At 37.2% G+C, this 17,729-nt stretch overlaps 1 protein-coding gene across 1 annotated transcript in view; it reads right to left on the reverse strand.

Moving 5' to 3' along the window:
- Positions 1 to 17,729, reverse strand: part of LOC115213386 (signal peptide, CUB and EGF-like domain-containing protein 2) — a 156,495-nt gene that overhangs the window by 108,600 nt on the left and 30,166 nt on the right. The window contains exons 3-6 of the mRNA XM_036504233.1: positions 9,179 to 9,240; positions 6,375 to 6,392; positions 5,364 to 5,483; positions 3,391 to 3,510 (exon numbers count right to left, since the gene is read on the reverse strand). Coding sequence (XP_036360126.1) covers positions 3,391 to 3,510; positions 5,364 to 5,483; positions 6,375 to 6,392; positions 9,179 to 9,240 — 320 coding nt within the window. The remainder of the gene's footprint in view (positions 1 to 3,390; positions 3,511 to 5,363; positions 5,484 to 6,374; positions 6,393 to 9,178; positions 9,241 to 17,729) is intronic.

Consider the following 17,729-nt stretch of genomic DNA (forward strand, 5'->3'; position numbering starts at 1 on the left):
AAGTTTAATTTGTCAAAATATTTTCGCCACTTTAAGACCGCGACCTGTTCACTGACAAAAATCTGTGCTGCATCTGTGCAGCACAAATTTTTGTCAGTGAACGAAAATATTTTGACAAATTAAACTTGAAGTGAATCGAACGGCTTTTGTGTGTTTCTTAAATAAATATATACAAATTATGAAAATAATAAAATAAACATACAGTAGAGTAGTTTTTACTTTGCGGATTTTCACCTATCACAGGGGTTTTTGGAATGTAACACAATAACAGTTGCGGGATTACTGTATGTATGTATATATATATATATCATCATCATCATCATCATCATCGTTTAACGTCCGTTTTCCCTGCTAACATGGATTGGACAGTACGACTGGGGTCTGGGAAACCAGGAGGCTGTGCCAGGCTCCAGTCTGATCTGACAGTGTTTCTACAGCTGGATGACCTTCCTAATGCCAAACACTCCATGAGTGTAGTGGGTGCTTTTTACGTGCCACCAGCACAGGGGCCAGAGGAGGCTGGCAAACGGCTATGATCAGTTGGTGCTTTTTACATGTCACTGACACGGACACCAGTCAAGTGGCACTGGTGGTGCAACTCCCTGGCTTTCCAGTTCTCAGTCAAACCATCCAACCCATGTCAGCATAGAAAATGGATGCTGATGTTTATATATATTGATTATATATATTTGTTTATATATATATATATACCGGAGTAAACACATAAATGTGAAACAAGGTGGAAAAAAAGAGTACTCAAATACCAGTAGTAGAGTAATATGCTTTATTTAAATAAAGTATATATATATATATATACATATATATATATATATATATATATATATATATATATATATATATATATATATATATATATATATATATATATATATATATACACACACATATGTAGTAGAATTGTAAAGAGAAAATACTTGGTACAGTATTATATCCATTTGCACGAATGAGTTGAGATGGCTTTTTGAGGGATAATTTTTATTTTAATCTTAATAATAATCTTTACACTGAGTTACTCTATGAGTTTCAATCTTCAAAGTAGTCATTTTCAAACTGAAAAATATGTTGTACTGATTGCTTAAATAGCAAAAGATATTCTTATAAGTATACATACAAAAAGAAAAAAAATAAAAAATAAAAAAGAATTTTATTTTTATTTTATTTCTATTTTTCATTTTTTATATTATTTATTTATTAGTTTTTCTTTTCCCTTTTGTGTATATTTTTCGGCATGTATACTTATAAGAAAATCTTTTGCTAGTTAAGCAACCAGTCAAACCCTTTTTTTTTTGCAGTGTGAAAATGGCTACTCTGAAGCTTGAAACTCATAACAGAGTAACTCAGAGTAAAAATTATCATTAAGATTAAAACAAAAATTATCCCCTCGAATAGCCATCTCAACTCATTTGTGCAAATGTCTATATATATATATATGTACACACACACACACACACATATATATATATATATAATTTATTAATAAATAAAATATATGCATATATATATATACATATATGTACGTACCTACCTCTACATGTATATATACACACATATATGAGTACAGGACACCAAAAAAACGTCGAAAACAATGAGAAACGAAAACATGACACAAACCCAAGGAACTAGAGATTTTACTTAAACAACAAAAAAATAGAGTACATGACAAATAACACAAGGAAAAAACCCCTTCTTCAGTCGCCATGGTTTCATCTACTCTACGTTTCAAAGGTGAAGGTGAGACGTATCTTCGATAGAAACTTTCCTTCCTGTGAAAAGCAAATCAAATAAAATTTGAGATCTTTTTGCAGAGGGGTAAAAATGGTAACAAAAACAGGACAGTAACGACAGTACAAAATATAAGCAGTAAAAGACAGGACAAGGAATATATATTGAGGGCATTACTATACATAAATGCCACACACTAGGAGGGACTCTTAAAGTCAAAACTACCAAAATAGATAAACACATTGTACCGAATACGAAGGACTGCACGTTGTACCGAGATGCAATTCTAAAAAAAAGCCACCTTTTACATAGATATATAAGGATGAACAATTCTGTATACTACGCTGGATACCTCTTGGTGTTCGTCGGGTATGTTGATTTTTGTTCATTCTCTATGTATCTTAAATTATGCTTGCACTGAAGATTAAAAAGTGCATTTGTGCACTAATTATGAAATCATATGATATGCAGCTGAATTCTGTTTTTAAAAGGCTCGCTTCGAGAGTTGCATTCCCTCGAATTCGGTACAATGTTTATTCATTTTGGTAGTTTTGACTTTAAGAGTCCCTCCTAGCATGTGGCATTTATGTATAGAAATGCCCTCAATATAAATAAATATATTTAAGAGGAAAAATTGATAGGTTTTTACCTTATGAGGTTTTTCATGTTAACTACTTGATAAATTCTTATAAAGATTTTATCCTATTTTTCAATTGTATATATATATATATATATATATATATATATATATATACATATATATATATATATCACCATCATCATCATCATCATCGTCATTTAACGTCCGTTGTCTATGCTGGCATGGGTTGGACGGTTTGACTGGGCTGTTACACTGGAAGGCTGCATCAGACTCCAGTCTGATTTAACATGGTTTTCTACAGCTGGATACCCTTCTTAATGCCAACCACCCTGAGAGTGTAATGGGTGCTTTTACATGCCACCAGCATGGGTGCACTTGGTTTGACAGGTCCTCTCAAGGACAGCACATTGCTAAAGGTTCTTGGTCATTAGTCATTGTCTCTATGAGGCTCAAAGTTTGAAGATCATGCTTCTCCACTTCGTTCCATGTCTACTTCTATCACAGGTTCCCTCCACAATTAGAGATTGACACTTCTTTACACAGCTGTCCTCGTCCATAAACACCACATGACCATACTAGCACAGTCATCTCTCTTGCACAACCCATCTGATGCCTCTTATGTCTAACTTTTCTCTCAAGATGCTTACACTCTGTCAAACATGCACACTGACATTCCACATCCAGTGAAGCACACTGGCTTTATTTCTTTCAAGCCTGTGCATGACCTCAGCTTTCATAGTCCATGTTTCACTGCCATGTAGCATAGCTGTTCACACACAGGCATCAAACAATCTGCTTTTCACTCTGAGAGAGAGGCCTTTTGTTATATCTAGCCATAGAAAATCTGCTTCAGCGACACATGGAAACATGGAACAGGGATTATTAAATGACAACGGTAATGATATAGATACCACACACATTCCCACACACACATGCCCCCCACACACACACACTCACACACTCAAACACACAATCATTCAAACTATTTTCATAAATATGATGACATCTGTCAACTAAGATCATTCCAAAATTACAGGTACACTCACCAGAGCACTGTTTGTTGTTCACAAGCTGGTATCCTGATTTACAGGAACATTTGTAGCTTCCAACTGAATTGAGACAGTTATGTTGGCAGCCACCATTTCCTTTAGCACATTCATTTATATCTGGAAAATTACCATAGGAGAGAAAATTCTTGAAAATAATTCACACAAAGACACACGCAGATAGACATTTTCTATAAAAGAACGTATTTTCTTATTCTCAAAAGTACCTATATATATTTCCTTCAAACCTCCTGGATTAACAATGTGCAAAAAGGCTCAGGTCCTAAACCATTGTCCACTATAGCCCATCCACCAACTGTGTTCAATTCACCTTCTACTCTACCACTCAACTTCTCCAGCATGCAACATGTCACAACATTCAGTTTCTCCAAGTTGATTTAACTACATTTCCAATCTTTCCCAAATCCTGCCCCACTCATACATGAATACCTGATTTGCCGTTCCTTTGCTTCTAGTCAATCTCATCATGGAACCTCCATCTTCCTACTCTCACTGCAAAAACTAACTTTTTGTCAACATCACTCCACAAGTGTAGATTCAAAATGTTTGGCTTCATTATGGATGGATGGAAGCACTCCGTCGGTTACGACGCCAAGGGTTCCAGTTGATCCGAATCAATGGAACAGCCTGCTCGTGAAATTAACGTGTAAGTTGAGCACTCCACAGACACGTGTACCCATAACGTAGTTCTCGGGGATATTCAGCGTGACACAGAGAGTGACAAGGCCGGCCCTTTGAAATACAGGTACAACAGAAACGGGAAGTAAGAGTGAGAGAAAGTTGTGGTGAAAGAGTACAGCAGGGATCACCACCATCCCCTGCCGGAGCCTCGTGGAGCTATAGGTGTTTTCACTCAATAAACACTCACAACGCCCGGTCTGGGAATCAAAACCGCGATCCTATGACCGCGAGTCCGCTGCCCTAGCCACTGGGCCATTGCGCCTCCACACTTTGGCTTCATTAGTAGCTCCATTGTACAATACCACTGTGTACTGCACAACAAAAAGCTGTAATTTGTTTGATACCTAGCAGACAGCTCCAGATAAAAAGTTTCCAATGTTCATTACAAGAGCTCCAATTACCCAAATTTATACCTCACCATTTCAACAATTCATTTCACAAATTATTTGGGATCTGATTACAAGATTTAGATATACTTAATTGAACATCATCATCATCATCATCATCATTTAGCGTCCGCTTTCCATGCTAGCATGGGTTGGACGGTTCAACTGGGGTCTGGGAAGCCAGAAGGCTGCACCAGGCCCAGTTTGATCTGGCAATGTTTCTACGGCTGGATGCCCTTCCTAACGCCAACCACTCGTGAGTGTAATGGGTGCTTTTTACGTGCCAGACAAGTTTGGCAAACGGTCACGATCGGATGGTGCTTTTTATGTGCCACCAGCACGGGGGCCAGGCGAGGCTGGCAACGGCCACGAACGGATGGTGCTTATTACGTGCCACCGGCACGAGGCCAGTCGGGGCGGCGCTGGCAAATTTAATTATGCAAAATTAGCAATTCAAAGTTGTATAGAGACTTAGAAACTGTTTTAGGCTCAATAATCAGTTACTACTTTACTCCAGTCACATTAATTAACAGTGTTGATTAACTAGATCCCATGATATCAACTTTTCGGAGACTGATAGTAATTTAGAAAGGTAATTTATTAACTACAACACTGTTTAGAAAATTCTCATTGTGATTGATGAATAAAATAAATCACTCTATACATTAACTTGATATAACAGCTGCTATTCTATAACCTCTTAGGTAATATTTTAACTTTCATCTTTAGTAATCTAATTAAGTCTAAAGATGCAGTTGCATTTTGGGAACCATAAATTTAGACAAACAAGACCAACAAAGTATAAAAGACATACTTTTATTAATGAGATGTTTCAATATAAACAAAAGGTTTTTTAAAAAAAATGATGGATAATATATAACTTACCTACACACTTTTTACCATTGCTAAGTTTATAACCAAGTTTACACTGACAGTGGTAGCTTCCTTGTGTGTTATTACAAATATGCTGACATCCACCATTTGACTTGGAACATTCATTGATATCTAGAATAGAACATAATACCAGATAATTGAATGAATACATTTATGTACATATACATAGATGCAATATAAAAGACTGAGTATTGTGAAAGAATGAATATTTCTTTAGGCTTGAATGAATGCCTAAACTCTTCTATACCTATTTACTCTCTTTTACTCTTTTACTTGTTTCAGTTATTTGACTGCAGCCATGCTGGAGCACCACCTTTAATCGAGCAACTCGACCCCGGGACTTATTCTTTGTAAGCCCAGTACTTATTCTATCAGTCTCTTTTTGCCGAACCGCTAAGTAACGGGGACATAAACACACCAGCATCGGTTGTCAAGCAATGCTAGGGGGACAAACACCGACATACAAACACACACACAAACATATATATATATACATATATACGATGGACTTCTTTCAGTTTCCGTCTACCAAATCCACTCACAAGGCTTTGGTCGGCCCGAGGCTATAGTAGAAGACACTTGCCCCAGGTGCCATGCAGTGGGACTGAACCCGGAACCATGTGGCTGGTAAACAAGCTACTTACCACACAGCCACTCCGGCGCCTATATTGTAGTTGGAGTTATTTTTGTAACTGGACAGCTTTCCTGCTGGTAGTCACTTATAGATCTGGTGTTTTAGTAAGGTATGGATTCATAACAGTTCAGTTGGTAGTCAGATACATTTACCTTAACTCCGAAGCAACTCATATAGAATTAAGACAGTTTTAAATTGATAACTAGTATATACATTTAATACTTATGGATATAGCTAATAAAGAAATTCTTAGTAAAAAAGCAAAATAAAGATATATATTATATTTACAAATGGTAATGACAGTTATATTACTTAACTTAAAAAGTAAATATTTAATAAAATTATGAAAGTAATAAAATTAATCTTACCTTTACAGATTCCCACATCTGGAAAATATAATATTATTATTATTATTACTACTAATACTATTATTATTATTATTATTATTATTATTATTATTATTAGTAGTAGTAGTAGTAGTAGTAGTAGTAGGGGGACAAGCTGACAGAATCGTTAGTATGCTGAACGAAATGCTTAACAGTATTTTGTCCATTGTTATGGTATGAGTTCAAACTCTGCTGAGGTCAACTTGACTTTGCACCCTTTCGGGGTTGATAAATAAAGTACTAGTTGAGTACTAGGGGCCGATGTAATTGAATAGTCCCTGACCCCTAATTTCGGGCCTTTTGCCTATTGTAGAAAGGACTGTCTGCTGGCATTTCGTTCTGAGTTCAAATTCCAGCGAGGTTGACTTTGCCTTTCATTCTTTTGGGGTTGATTAAATATGTACCAGTTATGCACTGGGGTCGATGTAATCGACTTAATCCTTGTTTGTCTGTCCTTGTTTGTCCCCTCTACATTTAGATCCTTGTGGGCAATAAAGGAATGAATTATTATCATTATTATTAAGGCAGCGAGCTGGCAGAATTGTTAGCATGCCGAGGGAAATGTTCAGTGGCATTTCATTTGTCCTTATAGTCTAAGTTCAAATCCTGCTATGGTCAACTTTGCCTTTAGCCTTTCGGGGTTGATGAAATAAAGTACCACTTGCGTACTGATGCTGATTTAGTCAACTAGCTCCCTCTCCACAATTTCAAGCCTTCTACCTATAGAAAATGGAATATTATTATTATTATTGTCTTTGCACAGCTTCTAATGCTGGAGATATACTATGGTGTCAACTGTTCACTACCAGTGAACTAAGGAAACACCACTTATTTTTCGGGCACCTTCTGGAGTATTCGAGCAGTTCCAAGCAGTGCTGTTTTCTGCAAGTGCTCCACCTTTATTGCAGCCCCTATTTGTTCCATATACTTCTCAAGATTTTTACTCACTGTTCCCAAGGCTCTGACAATTATTGGTACCACTATCACCTTTTCATCGACCACAACTGCTTAACTTCCCAAGCTAATCTGTCATATCTATCTACTTTTCTTTCTTTCTTATCACATACCTTGTTGTCAGCTGGGCATGCTATATCTATGATCCAGCATAGTTTGCTTTCTTTCTCAATTAAGACTATGTCTAGCTTCCTATTCTCTATCTCATGGTCGCACTGAATCATAAAATCCCACAGGATCTTTGCATTATCATTTTTGATGATGCCTTCAGGTTTGTGGTCATACCAATTTTTTGCTCTGTCAAGTCCATACATGTTGCAAAGTGTCCAATAGACAAGCCTTGCTATATTGTCGTGGCATCTCTTATACTCCTTCTGGGCTAGTGGCATACATTGACTGGAAATATACCATATGGTTTTACCATTTTGTCCACAGATTCTGCACTTATCACTTTCTGATGTGCTGTCTATTCTGTATTTTATGTAGTTTGTTCTTAGTGCTTGCTCAAGGTCAGCGTGGATTAGAGCCTCTGTTTCCAGTTTTAAATCACTTTTAGTCATCCATTGCCATCCTTTTTCTCTTTCTGTCTTATCTTCAACATCTCTATGAAATTGTCCATGCATTCTTTTCTTTACCCACCTATTTTCAGTTTCATTTGTTTTCAATTGCTTGTACAGTGCTTTATCTTTGCAAACTTTCATCCTGCACAAGTCTGATCGTCTTACTTCTAATAATAGTGGTTTTTACATACCATGCTATGTTGTTTCCTTCTGCTCTAGTGAATAACATAAATTCATACAAACCCTTGAGAAGCAGTTGGATGGAACTTACACTCGCCTCCTTATGAGAGCTCAAAATCTCTCATGGAAGCGTCATCCAACCAAAGTACAAATATATGGGAAATTACCACCTGTATCATCTCTTGTGAAAAGTAGAAGAGTCCAGTTTGCTGGACATTGTTGTAGAGCTGAAAACGAGGTAATTTCTACTCTTCTCCTCTGGAAGCCATCTACTCGCAATACCAGAAGGTGCACACTCTCCTATTCTGATGTAATCAGACACTTGATTCCCAGTTAATTCAGTCCCTGGATGATAAATTCCATGAAGGAAGCTTTGTCATTCATAGTTGAAAGCAGCAGGTAGATTATATATGTGGTTTACTAACTTGTATAGCTGAGCTTAATATCTTCACCTTCATGCATTTTGAGAGGGCAATGGGTACTCATCCTAGTATATCACCTACCAAATCTCCCCTTAAGTATAGTTTCTATGAAATCCCAGCAACTGAAGTAAAACTAGTGATATTGTGATATTGTCTTCATAGTATGTTTCAGTTTAGTATTCATATGGTTTTTGATTGTTTGGTTAATACACAGAGAATAGTGGTGAAAGAAATTAACAGCTATTCTTTTATAATTAGTGTATATGCTAAATATGATGCTGCATTGATGTTAGCTGATAGTAATTGAATATTTAATAGAGGTATTGGTGTTCTACATCTTCTTACATATCCAATACCACACTTTGGGAATTAAAAATTAAGTAAAATGTCACTTTCCCAATTCAGAATAACTGACACAAAAGGACTTGTGTGCATACATGCTTACATGTATGTATACGTGTGCATGTACATGCATGTTTACATACATATATCAGATATATATATGCATGTATACACACATAAATACAAACATACTATATATATACATTCATGCACACACCTGCTTACATTTATACATATATAGATACATGTATCCATACACACATACACATGCAACTTAATAATTCATGAACCTTTTGTGATTGTCAGCAACTCAATAAATAGCACTTACCGATTTCAGTAAATCCTGGACAACACTTGACACATTTTTGTTTTTTCAGATAATATTTAGTACTTGAAATAGAAGAAGAAATCTTTTAGTCATTGTACTGTCAAAATATATAATGATGATGAGGATGATGATGAGGATGATAATGATGATTATACTCTTTACTCTTTACTCTTTTACTTGTTTCAGTCATTTGACTGCGGCCATGCTGGAGCACCGCCTTTAGTCGAGCAAATCGACCACGGGACTTATTCTTTGTAAGCCCAGTACTTATTCTATCAGTCTCTTTTGCCGAACCGCTAAGTGACGGGGACGTAAATACACCAGCATTGGTTGTCAAGCAATGCTAGGGGGACAAACAGACACACAAGCACCCACACACATACATATATATATATATATACACATATATACGACAGGCTTCTTTCAGTTTCCGTCTACCAAATCCACTCACAATGCATTGGTCGGCCTGGAGCTATAGCAGAAGACACTTGCCCAAGGTCCCATGCAGTGGGACTGAACCCGGAACCATGTGGTTGGTTAGTAAGCTACTTACCACACAGCCACTCCTGCGCCTATTATGATGATGATTCTTGTCATTTGTCACAATGAGGATGAATGAGGGGACGAACAGTGAGAGATTACAAAAACTGACGGTTTACATGAAAAACAAAAATATAAGGAATTTACAATATGGAACATCCAATCAGAGAACAGCCACATAGAGCAAACTGAATACAGCCACAAATACATGTTTACCCTAACCACCAAAGGCAAGTACCCTCTCCTAGCCATCTTCTCTGTCCTACAGCTGGATGCTGAAAGTAGATTCATTCATGCAGGCCGTTCTTGTCACTCATGCATCTTCTTGCAAATTTACAGTAAGAAAGCAACTTGCCCAAGGTGCCACGCAGTGGGACTGAACCCGGAACCATGTGGTTGGTAAGCAAATCCCTATTCGCCTTCTCTTAGTAGAACTCGAAGAATTTGATGAAGTTTTGGCTGAAGAGGAATGAGTTTGTCTTCGGGGGTTTTTAATGTTGTCTGCCAATCTTTTGCTAGGGTACTAGAAAGTGAAATTCTGTTTGCCGTTTCTGGTTGAAGATAAGTGGTGGAGCAATCCTCACAATAGTTGCAACTGATGGCCAGATGTCTCCTAAACATCTCAACAGCTGTCAGCTGCCTCTGCCCAAGCTTTCGAGGACAATTTCCCTTCACCCTATTTCTGGGTGACACTGGCCAGACTAAGCATGCAATTTGCAAAAGTTCAGAAAGGTAGCCTTTTAGGCTGACCATTGGGCTATACAACGAAATGATCTAGCTTCTGCTATATATTAATGAATGGTGAGCTGGCAGAACCGTTAGCATGCCGGGCGAAATGCGTAGCCGTATTTCGTCTACCATTACGTTCTGAGTTCAAATTCCGCCGAGGTCGACTTTGCCTTTCATCCTTTCGGGGTCGATGAATTAAGTATCAGTTACGCACTGGGGTCGATATAATCGACTTAAATTCGTTTGTCTGTTCTTGTTTGTCTCCTCTATGTTTAGCCCCTTGTGGGTAGTAAAGAAACATATATATTAATGAACATTATTATAGACAGTTGCTAATGCTGGTGATCAGTGCATAGAGTTTGATTAGATAGTATAACTAGCATGATGAATGCCCTTCCAATCATGGCTGTGTGGTTATGATACTTGTTTTGCAATCACCACATGGATTAGAGTTCCATTAAAGTGCATGGAAGTCATGGGCAAATCAATGCTTTGTTAGTGAAATTTGGTTGACGGAAAAAGTAAAGAAGCTTATCATGTATATCTACATTTATATCCATCTATTTCTTTAAATGTGTGTGTGCATGCACATACAAAGCATTGATTTGCCCATGACTGCCATGCACTTTAATGGAACTCTAATCCATATGGTGATTGCAAAACAAGTATCATAACCACACAGCCATGATTGGAAGGGCATTCATCATGCTAGTTATACTATCTAATCAAACTCTATGCACTGATCACCAGCATTAGCAACTGTCTATAATAATGTTCATTAATATATATGTTTCTTTACTACCCACAAGGGGCTAAACATAGAGGAGACAAACAAGAACAGACAAATGAATTTAAGTCGATTATATCGACCCCAGTGCGTAACTGGTACTTAATTCATCGACCCCGAAAGGATGAAAGGCAAAGTCGACCTCGGCGGAATTTGAACTCAGAACGTAATGGTAGACGAAATACGGCTACGCATTTCGCCCGGCATGCTAACGGTTCTGCCAGCTCACCATTCATTAATATATAGCAGAAGCTAGATCCTTTCGTTGTATAGCCCAATGGTCAGCCTAAAAGGCTACCTTTCTGAACTTTTGCAAATTGCATGCTTAGTCTGGCCAGTGTCACCCAGAAATAGGGTGAAGGGAAATTGTCCTCGAAAGCTTGGGCAGAGGTAGCTGACAGCTGTTGTGATGTTTAGGAGACATCTGGCCATCTTTGTTTTCATATATCTTCACATTATCGCTGTTTGAGTAGCTGCACCTTTGTTTATGCCTTCTATAAGATAAAGTGTTTTGGAGGCCAAATGCTTGGCTGGTTTCTTGGAATGCAAATAAGTTTCGGTTTCAGGGAAGGCATCCAGCCAGTGGCCATTCCATGTCACATAGAAAAAGCAAACATAAAAATGATGATGAAGATGATTACACATTTAATGAACAATATGGTGAGAATGGAAACTTTAGTGACCCAATTGTTGTTTTTCAGCCAAAGGTGTCAGCTCTGATCAAACAGACCAAAGACGTATCAGCTGTGACCATCTTGTCTTTGATTTTTAAGGCATAAAGTAATTAAGGCTCTATTAACTGATGCAGCCTTCTCTTTTAAAGATGGTAGGGTGTGAGTTGAGAGTGTTTAACTATTCTTTCTGGTTGGTTATGTAACTTCTTTGTTGGCTCATCCCATGACCTAGTTTCATCATTCCATTGTAGCTCTTTACTCTTTTAATTGTTTCATTTGACTGTGGCCATGCTGGAGCACCGCCTTTAGTCGAGCAAATTGACCCCAGGACTTATTCTTTGTAAGCCTAGTACTTATTCTATCGGTCTCTTTTGCCGAACTGCTAAGTTACGGGGATGTAAACGCACCAGCATCGGTTGTCAAGCAATGTTGGGGGGGGGCAAACAGAAACACATAAACACACACACATATACATATATATATACATATACATATATACGACGGGCTTCTTTCAGTTTCCGTCTAGCAAATCCACTCAGAAGTCTTTGGTTGGCCCAAGGCTATAATAGAAGACACTTGCCCGGAACCCTGTGGCTGGTAAGCAAGCTACTTACCACACAGCCACTCCTACGCCTATTCATCATTACTACTTATTTTGATAATATTTTTGAGAACCTCTAAGAAAAGCATGAATGTCATTCTATTTCATCATATTTTTATTGATTTTTGAGTAAAAATATCAATAAATAAAACTCCAAAATACAGTTTCTATATTTTCAAAAATGAAACATTATTAATTAGGGTTCATAATTATACTTAATTGCTATGATCATAATGAGTTTATTTAACTTATACCACAAATATTTTTCAAATTTGCTTCAGGAAACTAGTGAATAACTTGATTCAGTGCAGCTTGTGTTACTTGGTTTACTTTCTTTAGGTAATTCTAGATATTTTGAACGTTAAAAATGAGTGGTTACAAAATTTATATTTTAGTGCATTATCCTCATCATAATCATTGCTTTCATTTTAAAATCTGATTCTTCTGCAAGTATTGTTTTCTTCCTTTCTTCTATAGATTCCTAATATTTTTCTTGCTTTTGAATATGACATAAGATGGGTAAGTTTGTAAATTTCAATATTTACCAGTGTTCATGTAACAAGTTTTGTATTTTTATAGCTGCATAAAATACTACATAGTAGTATTTAATAATAAAGGCAGCCAGCTGGCAGAGACGTTAGCACGCCGGGCGAAATGCTTAGCGGTATTTCGTCTGCGTTATGTTGTGAGTTCAAATTCCGCCGAGGTCGACTTTGCCTTTCATCCTTTCGGGGTCGATAAATTAAGTACCAGTTTCGCACTGGGGTCAATGTAATCGACTTAATACCTATGTCTGTCCTTGTTTGTACCCTCTGTGTTTAGCCCCTTGTGGGTAATAAAGAAATAAGTATTTAATAATAAAAAAAAAATTGAAGTAGGGCTTCCAAAACTTCCTCCTCTAATGTTATAAATGATTTCTACTCTTTAAGGTGTTTTATTGCACCTGTCTGTTTGCATTTCATTATTTCAACTGTATTGTTCCTGTATCCCATGCTAGGGAATATCTGTTCTTTAATCATTGGCTCCCAGAGATTTTGCATAAAGCTTTGGTTTCAGTAACATAAAGCAGATGAAAGATCTCCCTTGGGATAAAGTACAACAAGCTTTTCCTTAGGAATGACTAAATTTCACATTGAAATCGAACAAATCTCTTGCTAATTCTTCAGTTCAACTGTTGACCACAGCAGTGAATTATGCTATCTGTGTAACCTGCTCAGGTGAACTCAACTCTAATTTTTTCTCATTCTGATAGACTACTAATGCAAAATATTGTATTGTCATTCTTAACCGTTTGCTGACAGTATGAAAATATATATTCTCTGTTTTAAAACTTCATTTTTACAAACGATAATTTTGCAATGCAATATCTGTGATAATCAAATAAAATATGAAATTTCACAGTTTAAACTGTTGTTTGAGTAGGTAGGGAGAGAAAGTGTTTTTCTTTTTTCCTAATGTTCAAAATGTTTACTTAAATCCTTAAATCATTTATTTTATTTGATTATCACAGATATTGCATTGCAAAATTATTGTTTGTGAAAATGAAGTACTTTATAATACCCACCGAAGCTAAACCTCATTAGCTTCCACAAACTAAAACTTGGAGGCATGAGGATGTCCCACAAAATGATGATGCACAATGAATTGGACTTGATTAATTTACACAGAAAAGCTGATGATGTCATGAAGAAATGAAATGATACCGTAAGTAATTTTACTAACTGTCAAGTATATATCAATATTTTTAAAAATCATTTTATCACTGATTGATAAAAAAAATGAGACAAATTTATTTCTGTAACAATATTGAAAGTTTACACCAGTTTACTGTCTATACAACTTATCTTAGCTTCAAGAAAAGTAGAAGGTGAAACCTTTCAATTTGGTTTGAAGTTTTGGGCATAAAAAGTATTAAAGGCAGATGATAGTATCTCTGGAGTAAAGTAAGCTTTTGCAATCTTTACCTGATCTTTCAGAGACAGCTTCCTCTTATTGCTTTCCTTTCTAAGCTTTGCCTCCTTAACTCACTTATCCTAGTTTGTGTCTGGATAGTGTTATTGGAAGCACTCCGTCGGTTACGACGACGAGGGTTCCGGTTGATCCAAATCAACGGAACAGCCTGCTCGTGAAATTAATGTGTAAGTGGCTGAGCACTCCACAGATATGTGTACCCTTAACGCAGTTCTCGGGGATATTCAGCGTGACACAGAGAGTGACAAGGCCAGCCCTTTGAAATACAGGTACAACAGAAACAGGAAGTAAGAGTGAGAGAAAGTTGTGGTGAAAGAGTACAGCAGGGATCAACGCCATCCCCTGCCGGAGCCTCGTGGAGCTATAGGTGTTTTCGCTCAATAAACACTCACAACGCCCGGTCTGGGAATCGAAACCGCGATCCTACGACCGCGAGTCCGCTGCCCTAACCACTGGGCCATTGCGCCTCCGTCTGGATAGTACTGTACCTTAAACAGTCTTACTGAATTATCAATGTCGCAACACCCATTACATATCATGGATTTAATATTCCTGATATTGAGTAAGTAATCCTATTAATTTACGCACTTAACATCACTTAGTACTTGTTCATACATGATCATCACTATCATCATCATAGTTTAATGTTCACTTTCTATATTGGTTTTTGTAAGTGTTGGTAAAATGTTTTTATAGGTTTTGCATAAATATACTTTAAGTGCATTATACAAATACATTCCACATACTCTTATATAAATATATACAATGTGCATCACATAAATGCACTTTTGTGAATGTATGTGCATGTGTATACTGATCATTTTATGGGGTTTACAAAGTTTTTCAATGTTTCTAAATTCATGAAATTGTGAATTCATGAAAGTACTTTACAAATCATGTGATGTGTGTTATATGTACATGGCTTTGCATTCAAGCATGAGTGCCCATGATCAAATAAAGAAGTAACATTTTTATTCTGTTATAGATATCAACATTATATCTGTTATATATATTATATGTTAATTTATCCTGACAGGATAGGTAGTAAAGTTGACAAGGAATTACATTTGAAATTTCACAGTTTAAACTGTTGTTTGTGTAGGTAGGGAGAGAAAGTGTTTTTCTTTTTTCCTAATGTTCAAAATGTTTACTTAAATCCTTAAATCCTTAAAAATGTTTTAGCCTGAAGGCCACGGCCATGCTGGGGCACCACCGCTATTAAATATTTGGGCTCAAGTTATGATATCAAATTTCTCGGTAATATGGAGATTGCTTCTGTTGTCTTGTCTCATAGATGCTCCAGTTTATTTGAGCATTTATTTTCTTTTTGATGACATTGGCGTCCAGAGGACAGCCGATTTCCACCACAGAGTATATTTTTCATTGTCCCATATAATAATATTTGATCAGTGTTTTAACTTGGAAGCTGTTTTAATTTTTAAGTTCCACTAATATTCTTCCGACCCATCAGTCTCAATATAGTCAACGTTGACTGTTGGTAATTTCCTTTTTCTTATTCTGTTCTAGGTTCTTCAGGTCAGCACACCATGCCTCATGGGAAAATAATATCTAGAAGACATTCTCTAACAGTTGGCAATAATGTGGTTGATGTTTTCAATTTCAGTTTTGCACAGCCTATAATTGTTGGTCAGTGTTTTCTGCTTTTTATGTTGCAAGTGCTTGGTGATGATCTATTGTTCTTAAATTGCCTGGACATAATCATCAGAGTGGGATATCATAAACTTGTCAATACTTCATGCCAAGCAGAAGTAGTAGGGGAGTATCATAGCCCTCTGTTGAGAGGAATTCTTTGGGGTTTGAATAATTCACCTTTGGAAACATGGATGTTTTGTTCATCATCCTTAAACAAACTTTATTTAGAGACCTTTTGAGCAGGATACGCTACTCGATCTGAAGAAAATTCTAACTGGGCCCTATTTGCAAGACCATGCACTGTTTATCTTGATATGAAATTATCACATACGGTTGTGATGCATGTGTCTGGTGTACCCTTATTAGATAGGTAATCAAGATGCGTATATTGGGCTTTGTATATTTGTACCCCAGTGTCATTTTGATGGCATGCAATGCTCTCTCGCTCAATGATAATATCAATAATAATCATCATCATCATTTAGCATCCGCTTTCCATGCTAGCATGGGTTGGATGGTTTAACTGGGGTCTGTGAAGCCAGAAGGTTGCATCAGGCCCAGTCTGATCTGGTAGTGTTTCTACGGCTGGATGCCCTTCCTATCGCCAACCACTCCAAGAGTGTAGTGGGTGCTTTTTACGTGCCACCCGCACAGGTGCCAGATGGAGCTGGCAAACGGCCACGGACAGATGGTGCTTTTTACGTGCCACAATGATAATAATAATTATAACCAAAAACAGGAATGATAATCGCTGTAATCTGATAGCTATCTCAATCTGTTCTGACTAAATATTGCCTGGAGATAGGAAAACTATTAAAGTTCAAGGTTTTTTAAATGGAAACCAGCAGAATGTAGGGAAGTAAAGACAGCATTAAATATATAACTGGAACGTTAGGTATGATAAAGAAATATAGAAACAAATAAGAAAGAACATATCAAGGCTTACAACTGTACATTTTTACACAGAGCAGGAGTGGCTGTGTGGTAAGTAGCTTGCTAACCAGCCACATGGTTCCGGGTTCAGTCCCACTGCGTGGCATCTTGGGCAAGTGTCTTCTGCTATAGCCCCGGGCCGACCAATGCCTTGTGAGTGGATTTGGTAGACAGAAACTGAAAGAAGCCTGTCGTATATATGTATATATATATATATGTATGTGTGTGTGTGTTTGTGTGTCTGTGTTTGTCCCCCTAGCATTGCTTGACAACTGATGCTGGTGTGTTTACGTCCCCCGTCACTTAGCGGTTCGGCAAAAGAGACCGATAAAATTAGTACTGGGCTTACAAATGAATAAGTCCCGGAGTCGAGTTGCTCGATTAAAGGCGGTGCTCCAGCATGGCCGCAGTCAAATGACTGAAACAAGTAAAAGAGTAAAGAGTAAAGAGAGCAAAATATGCTTAATTCAATAGTAAAATCTGTGCAGCACATGTTCTGCATCGCTCATACAACAAATATTTTTCTTGATCATTGATATAAGCTGCACAAACCTCATCAGTATAAAAAGACAACATAAACTCTTACATGGATGGATGGAAGCACTCTGTCGGTTACGACGACGAGGGTTCCGGTTGATCCGATCAACGGAACAGCCTGCTCGT

Source organism: Octopus sinensis, linkage group LG6 (assembly GCF_006345805.1).
Source record: "Octopus sinensis linkage group LG6, ASM634580v1, whole genome shotgun sequence".
Classification (NCBI taxonomy): Eukaryota; Metazoa; Mollusca; class Cephalopoda; order Octopoda; family Octopodidae; genus Octopus; species Octopus sinensis.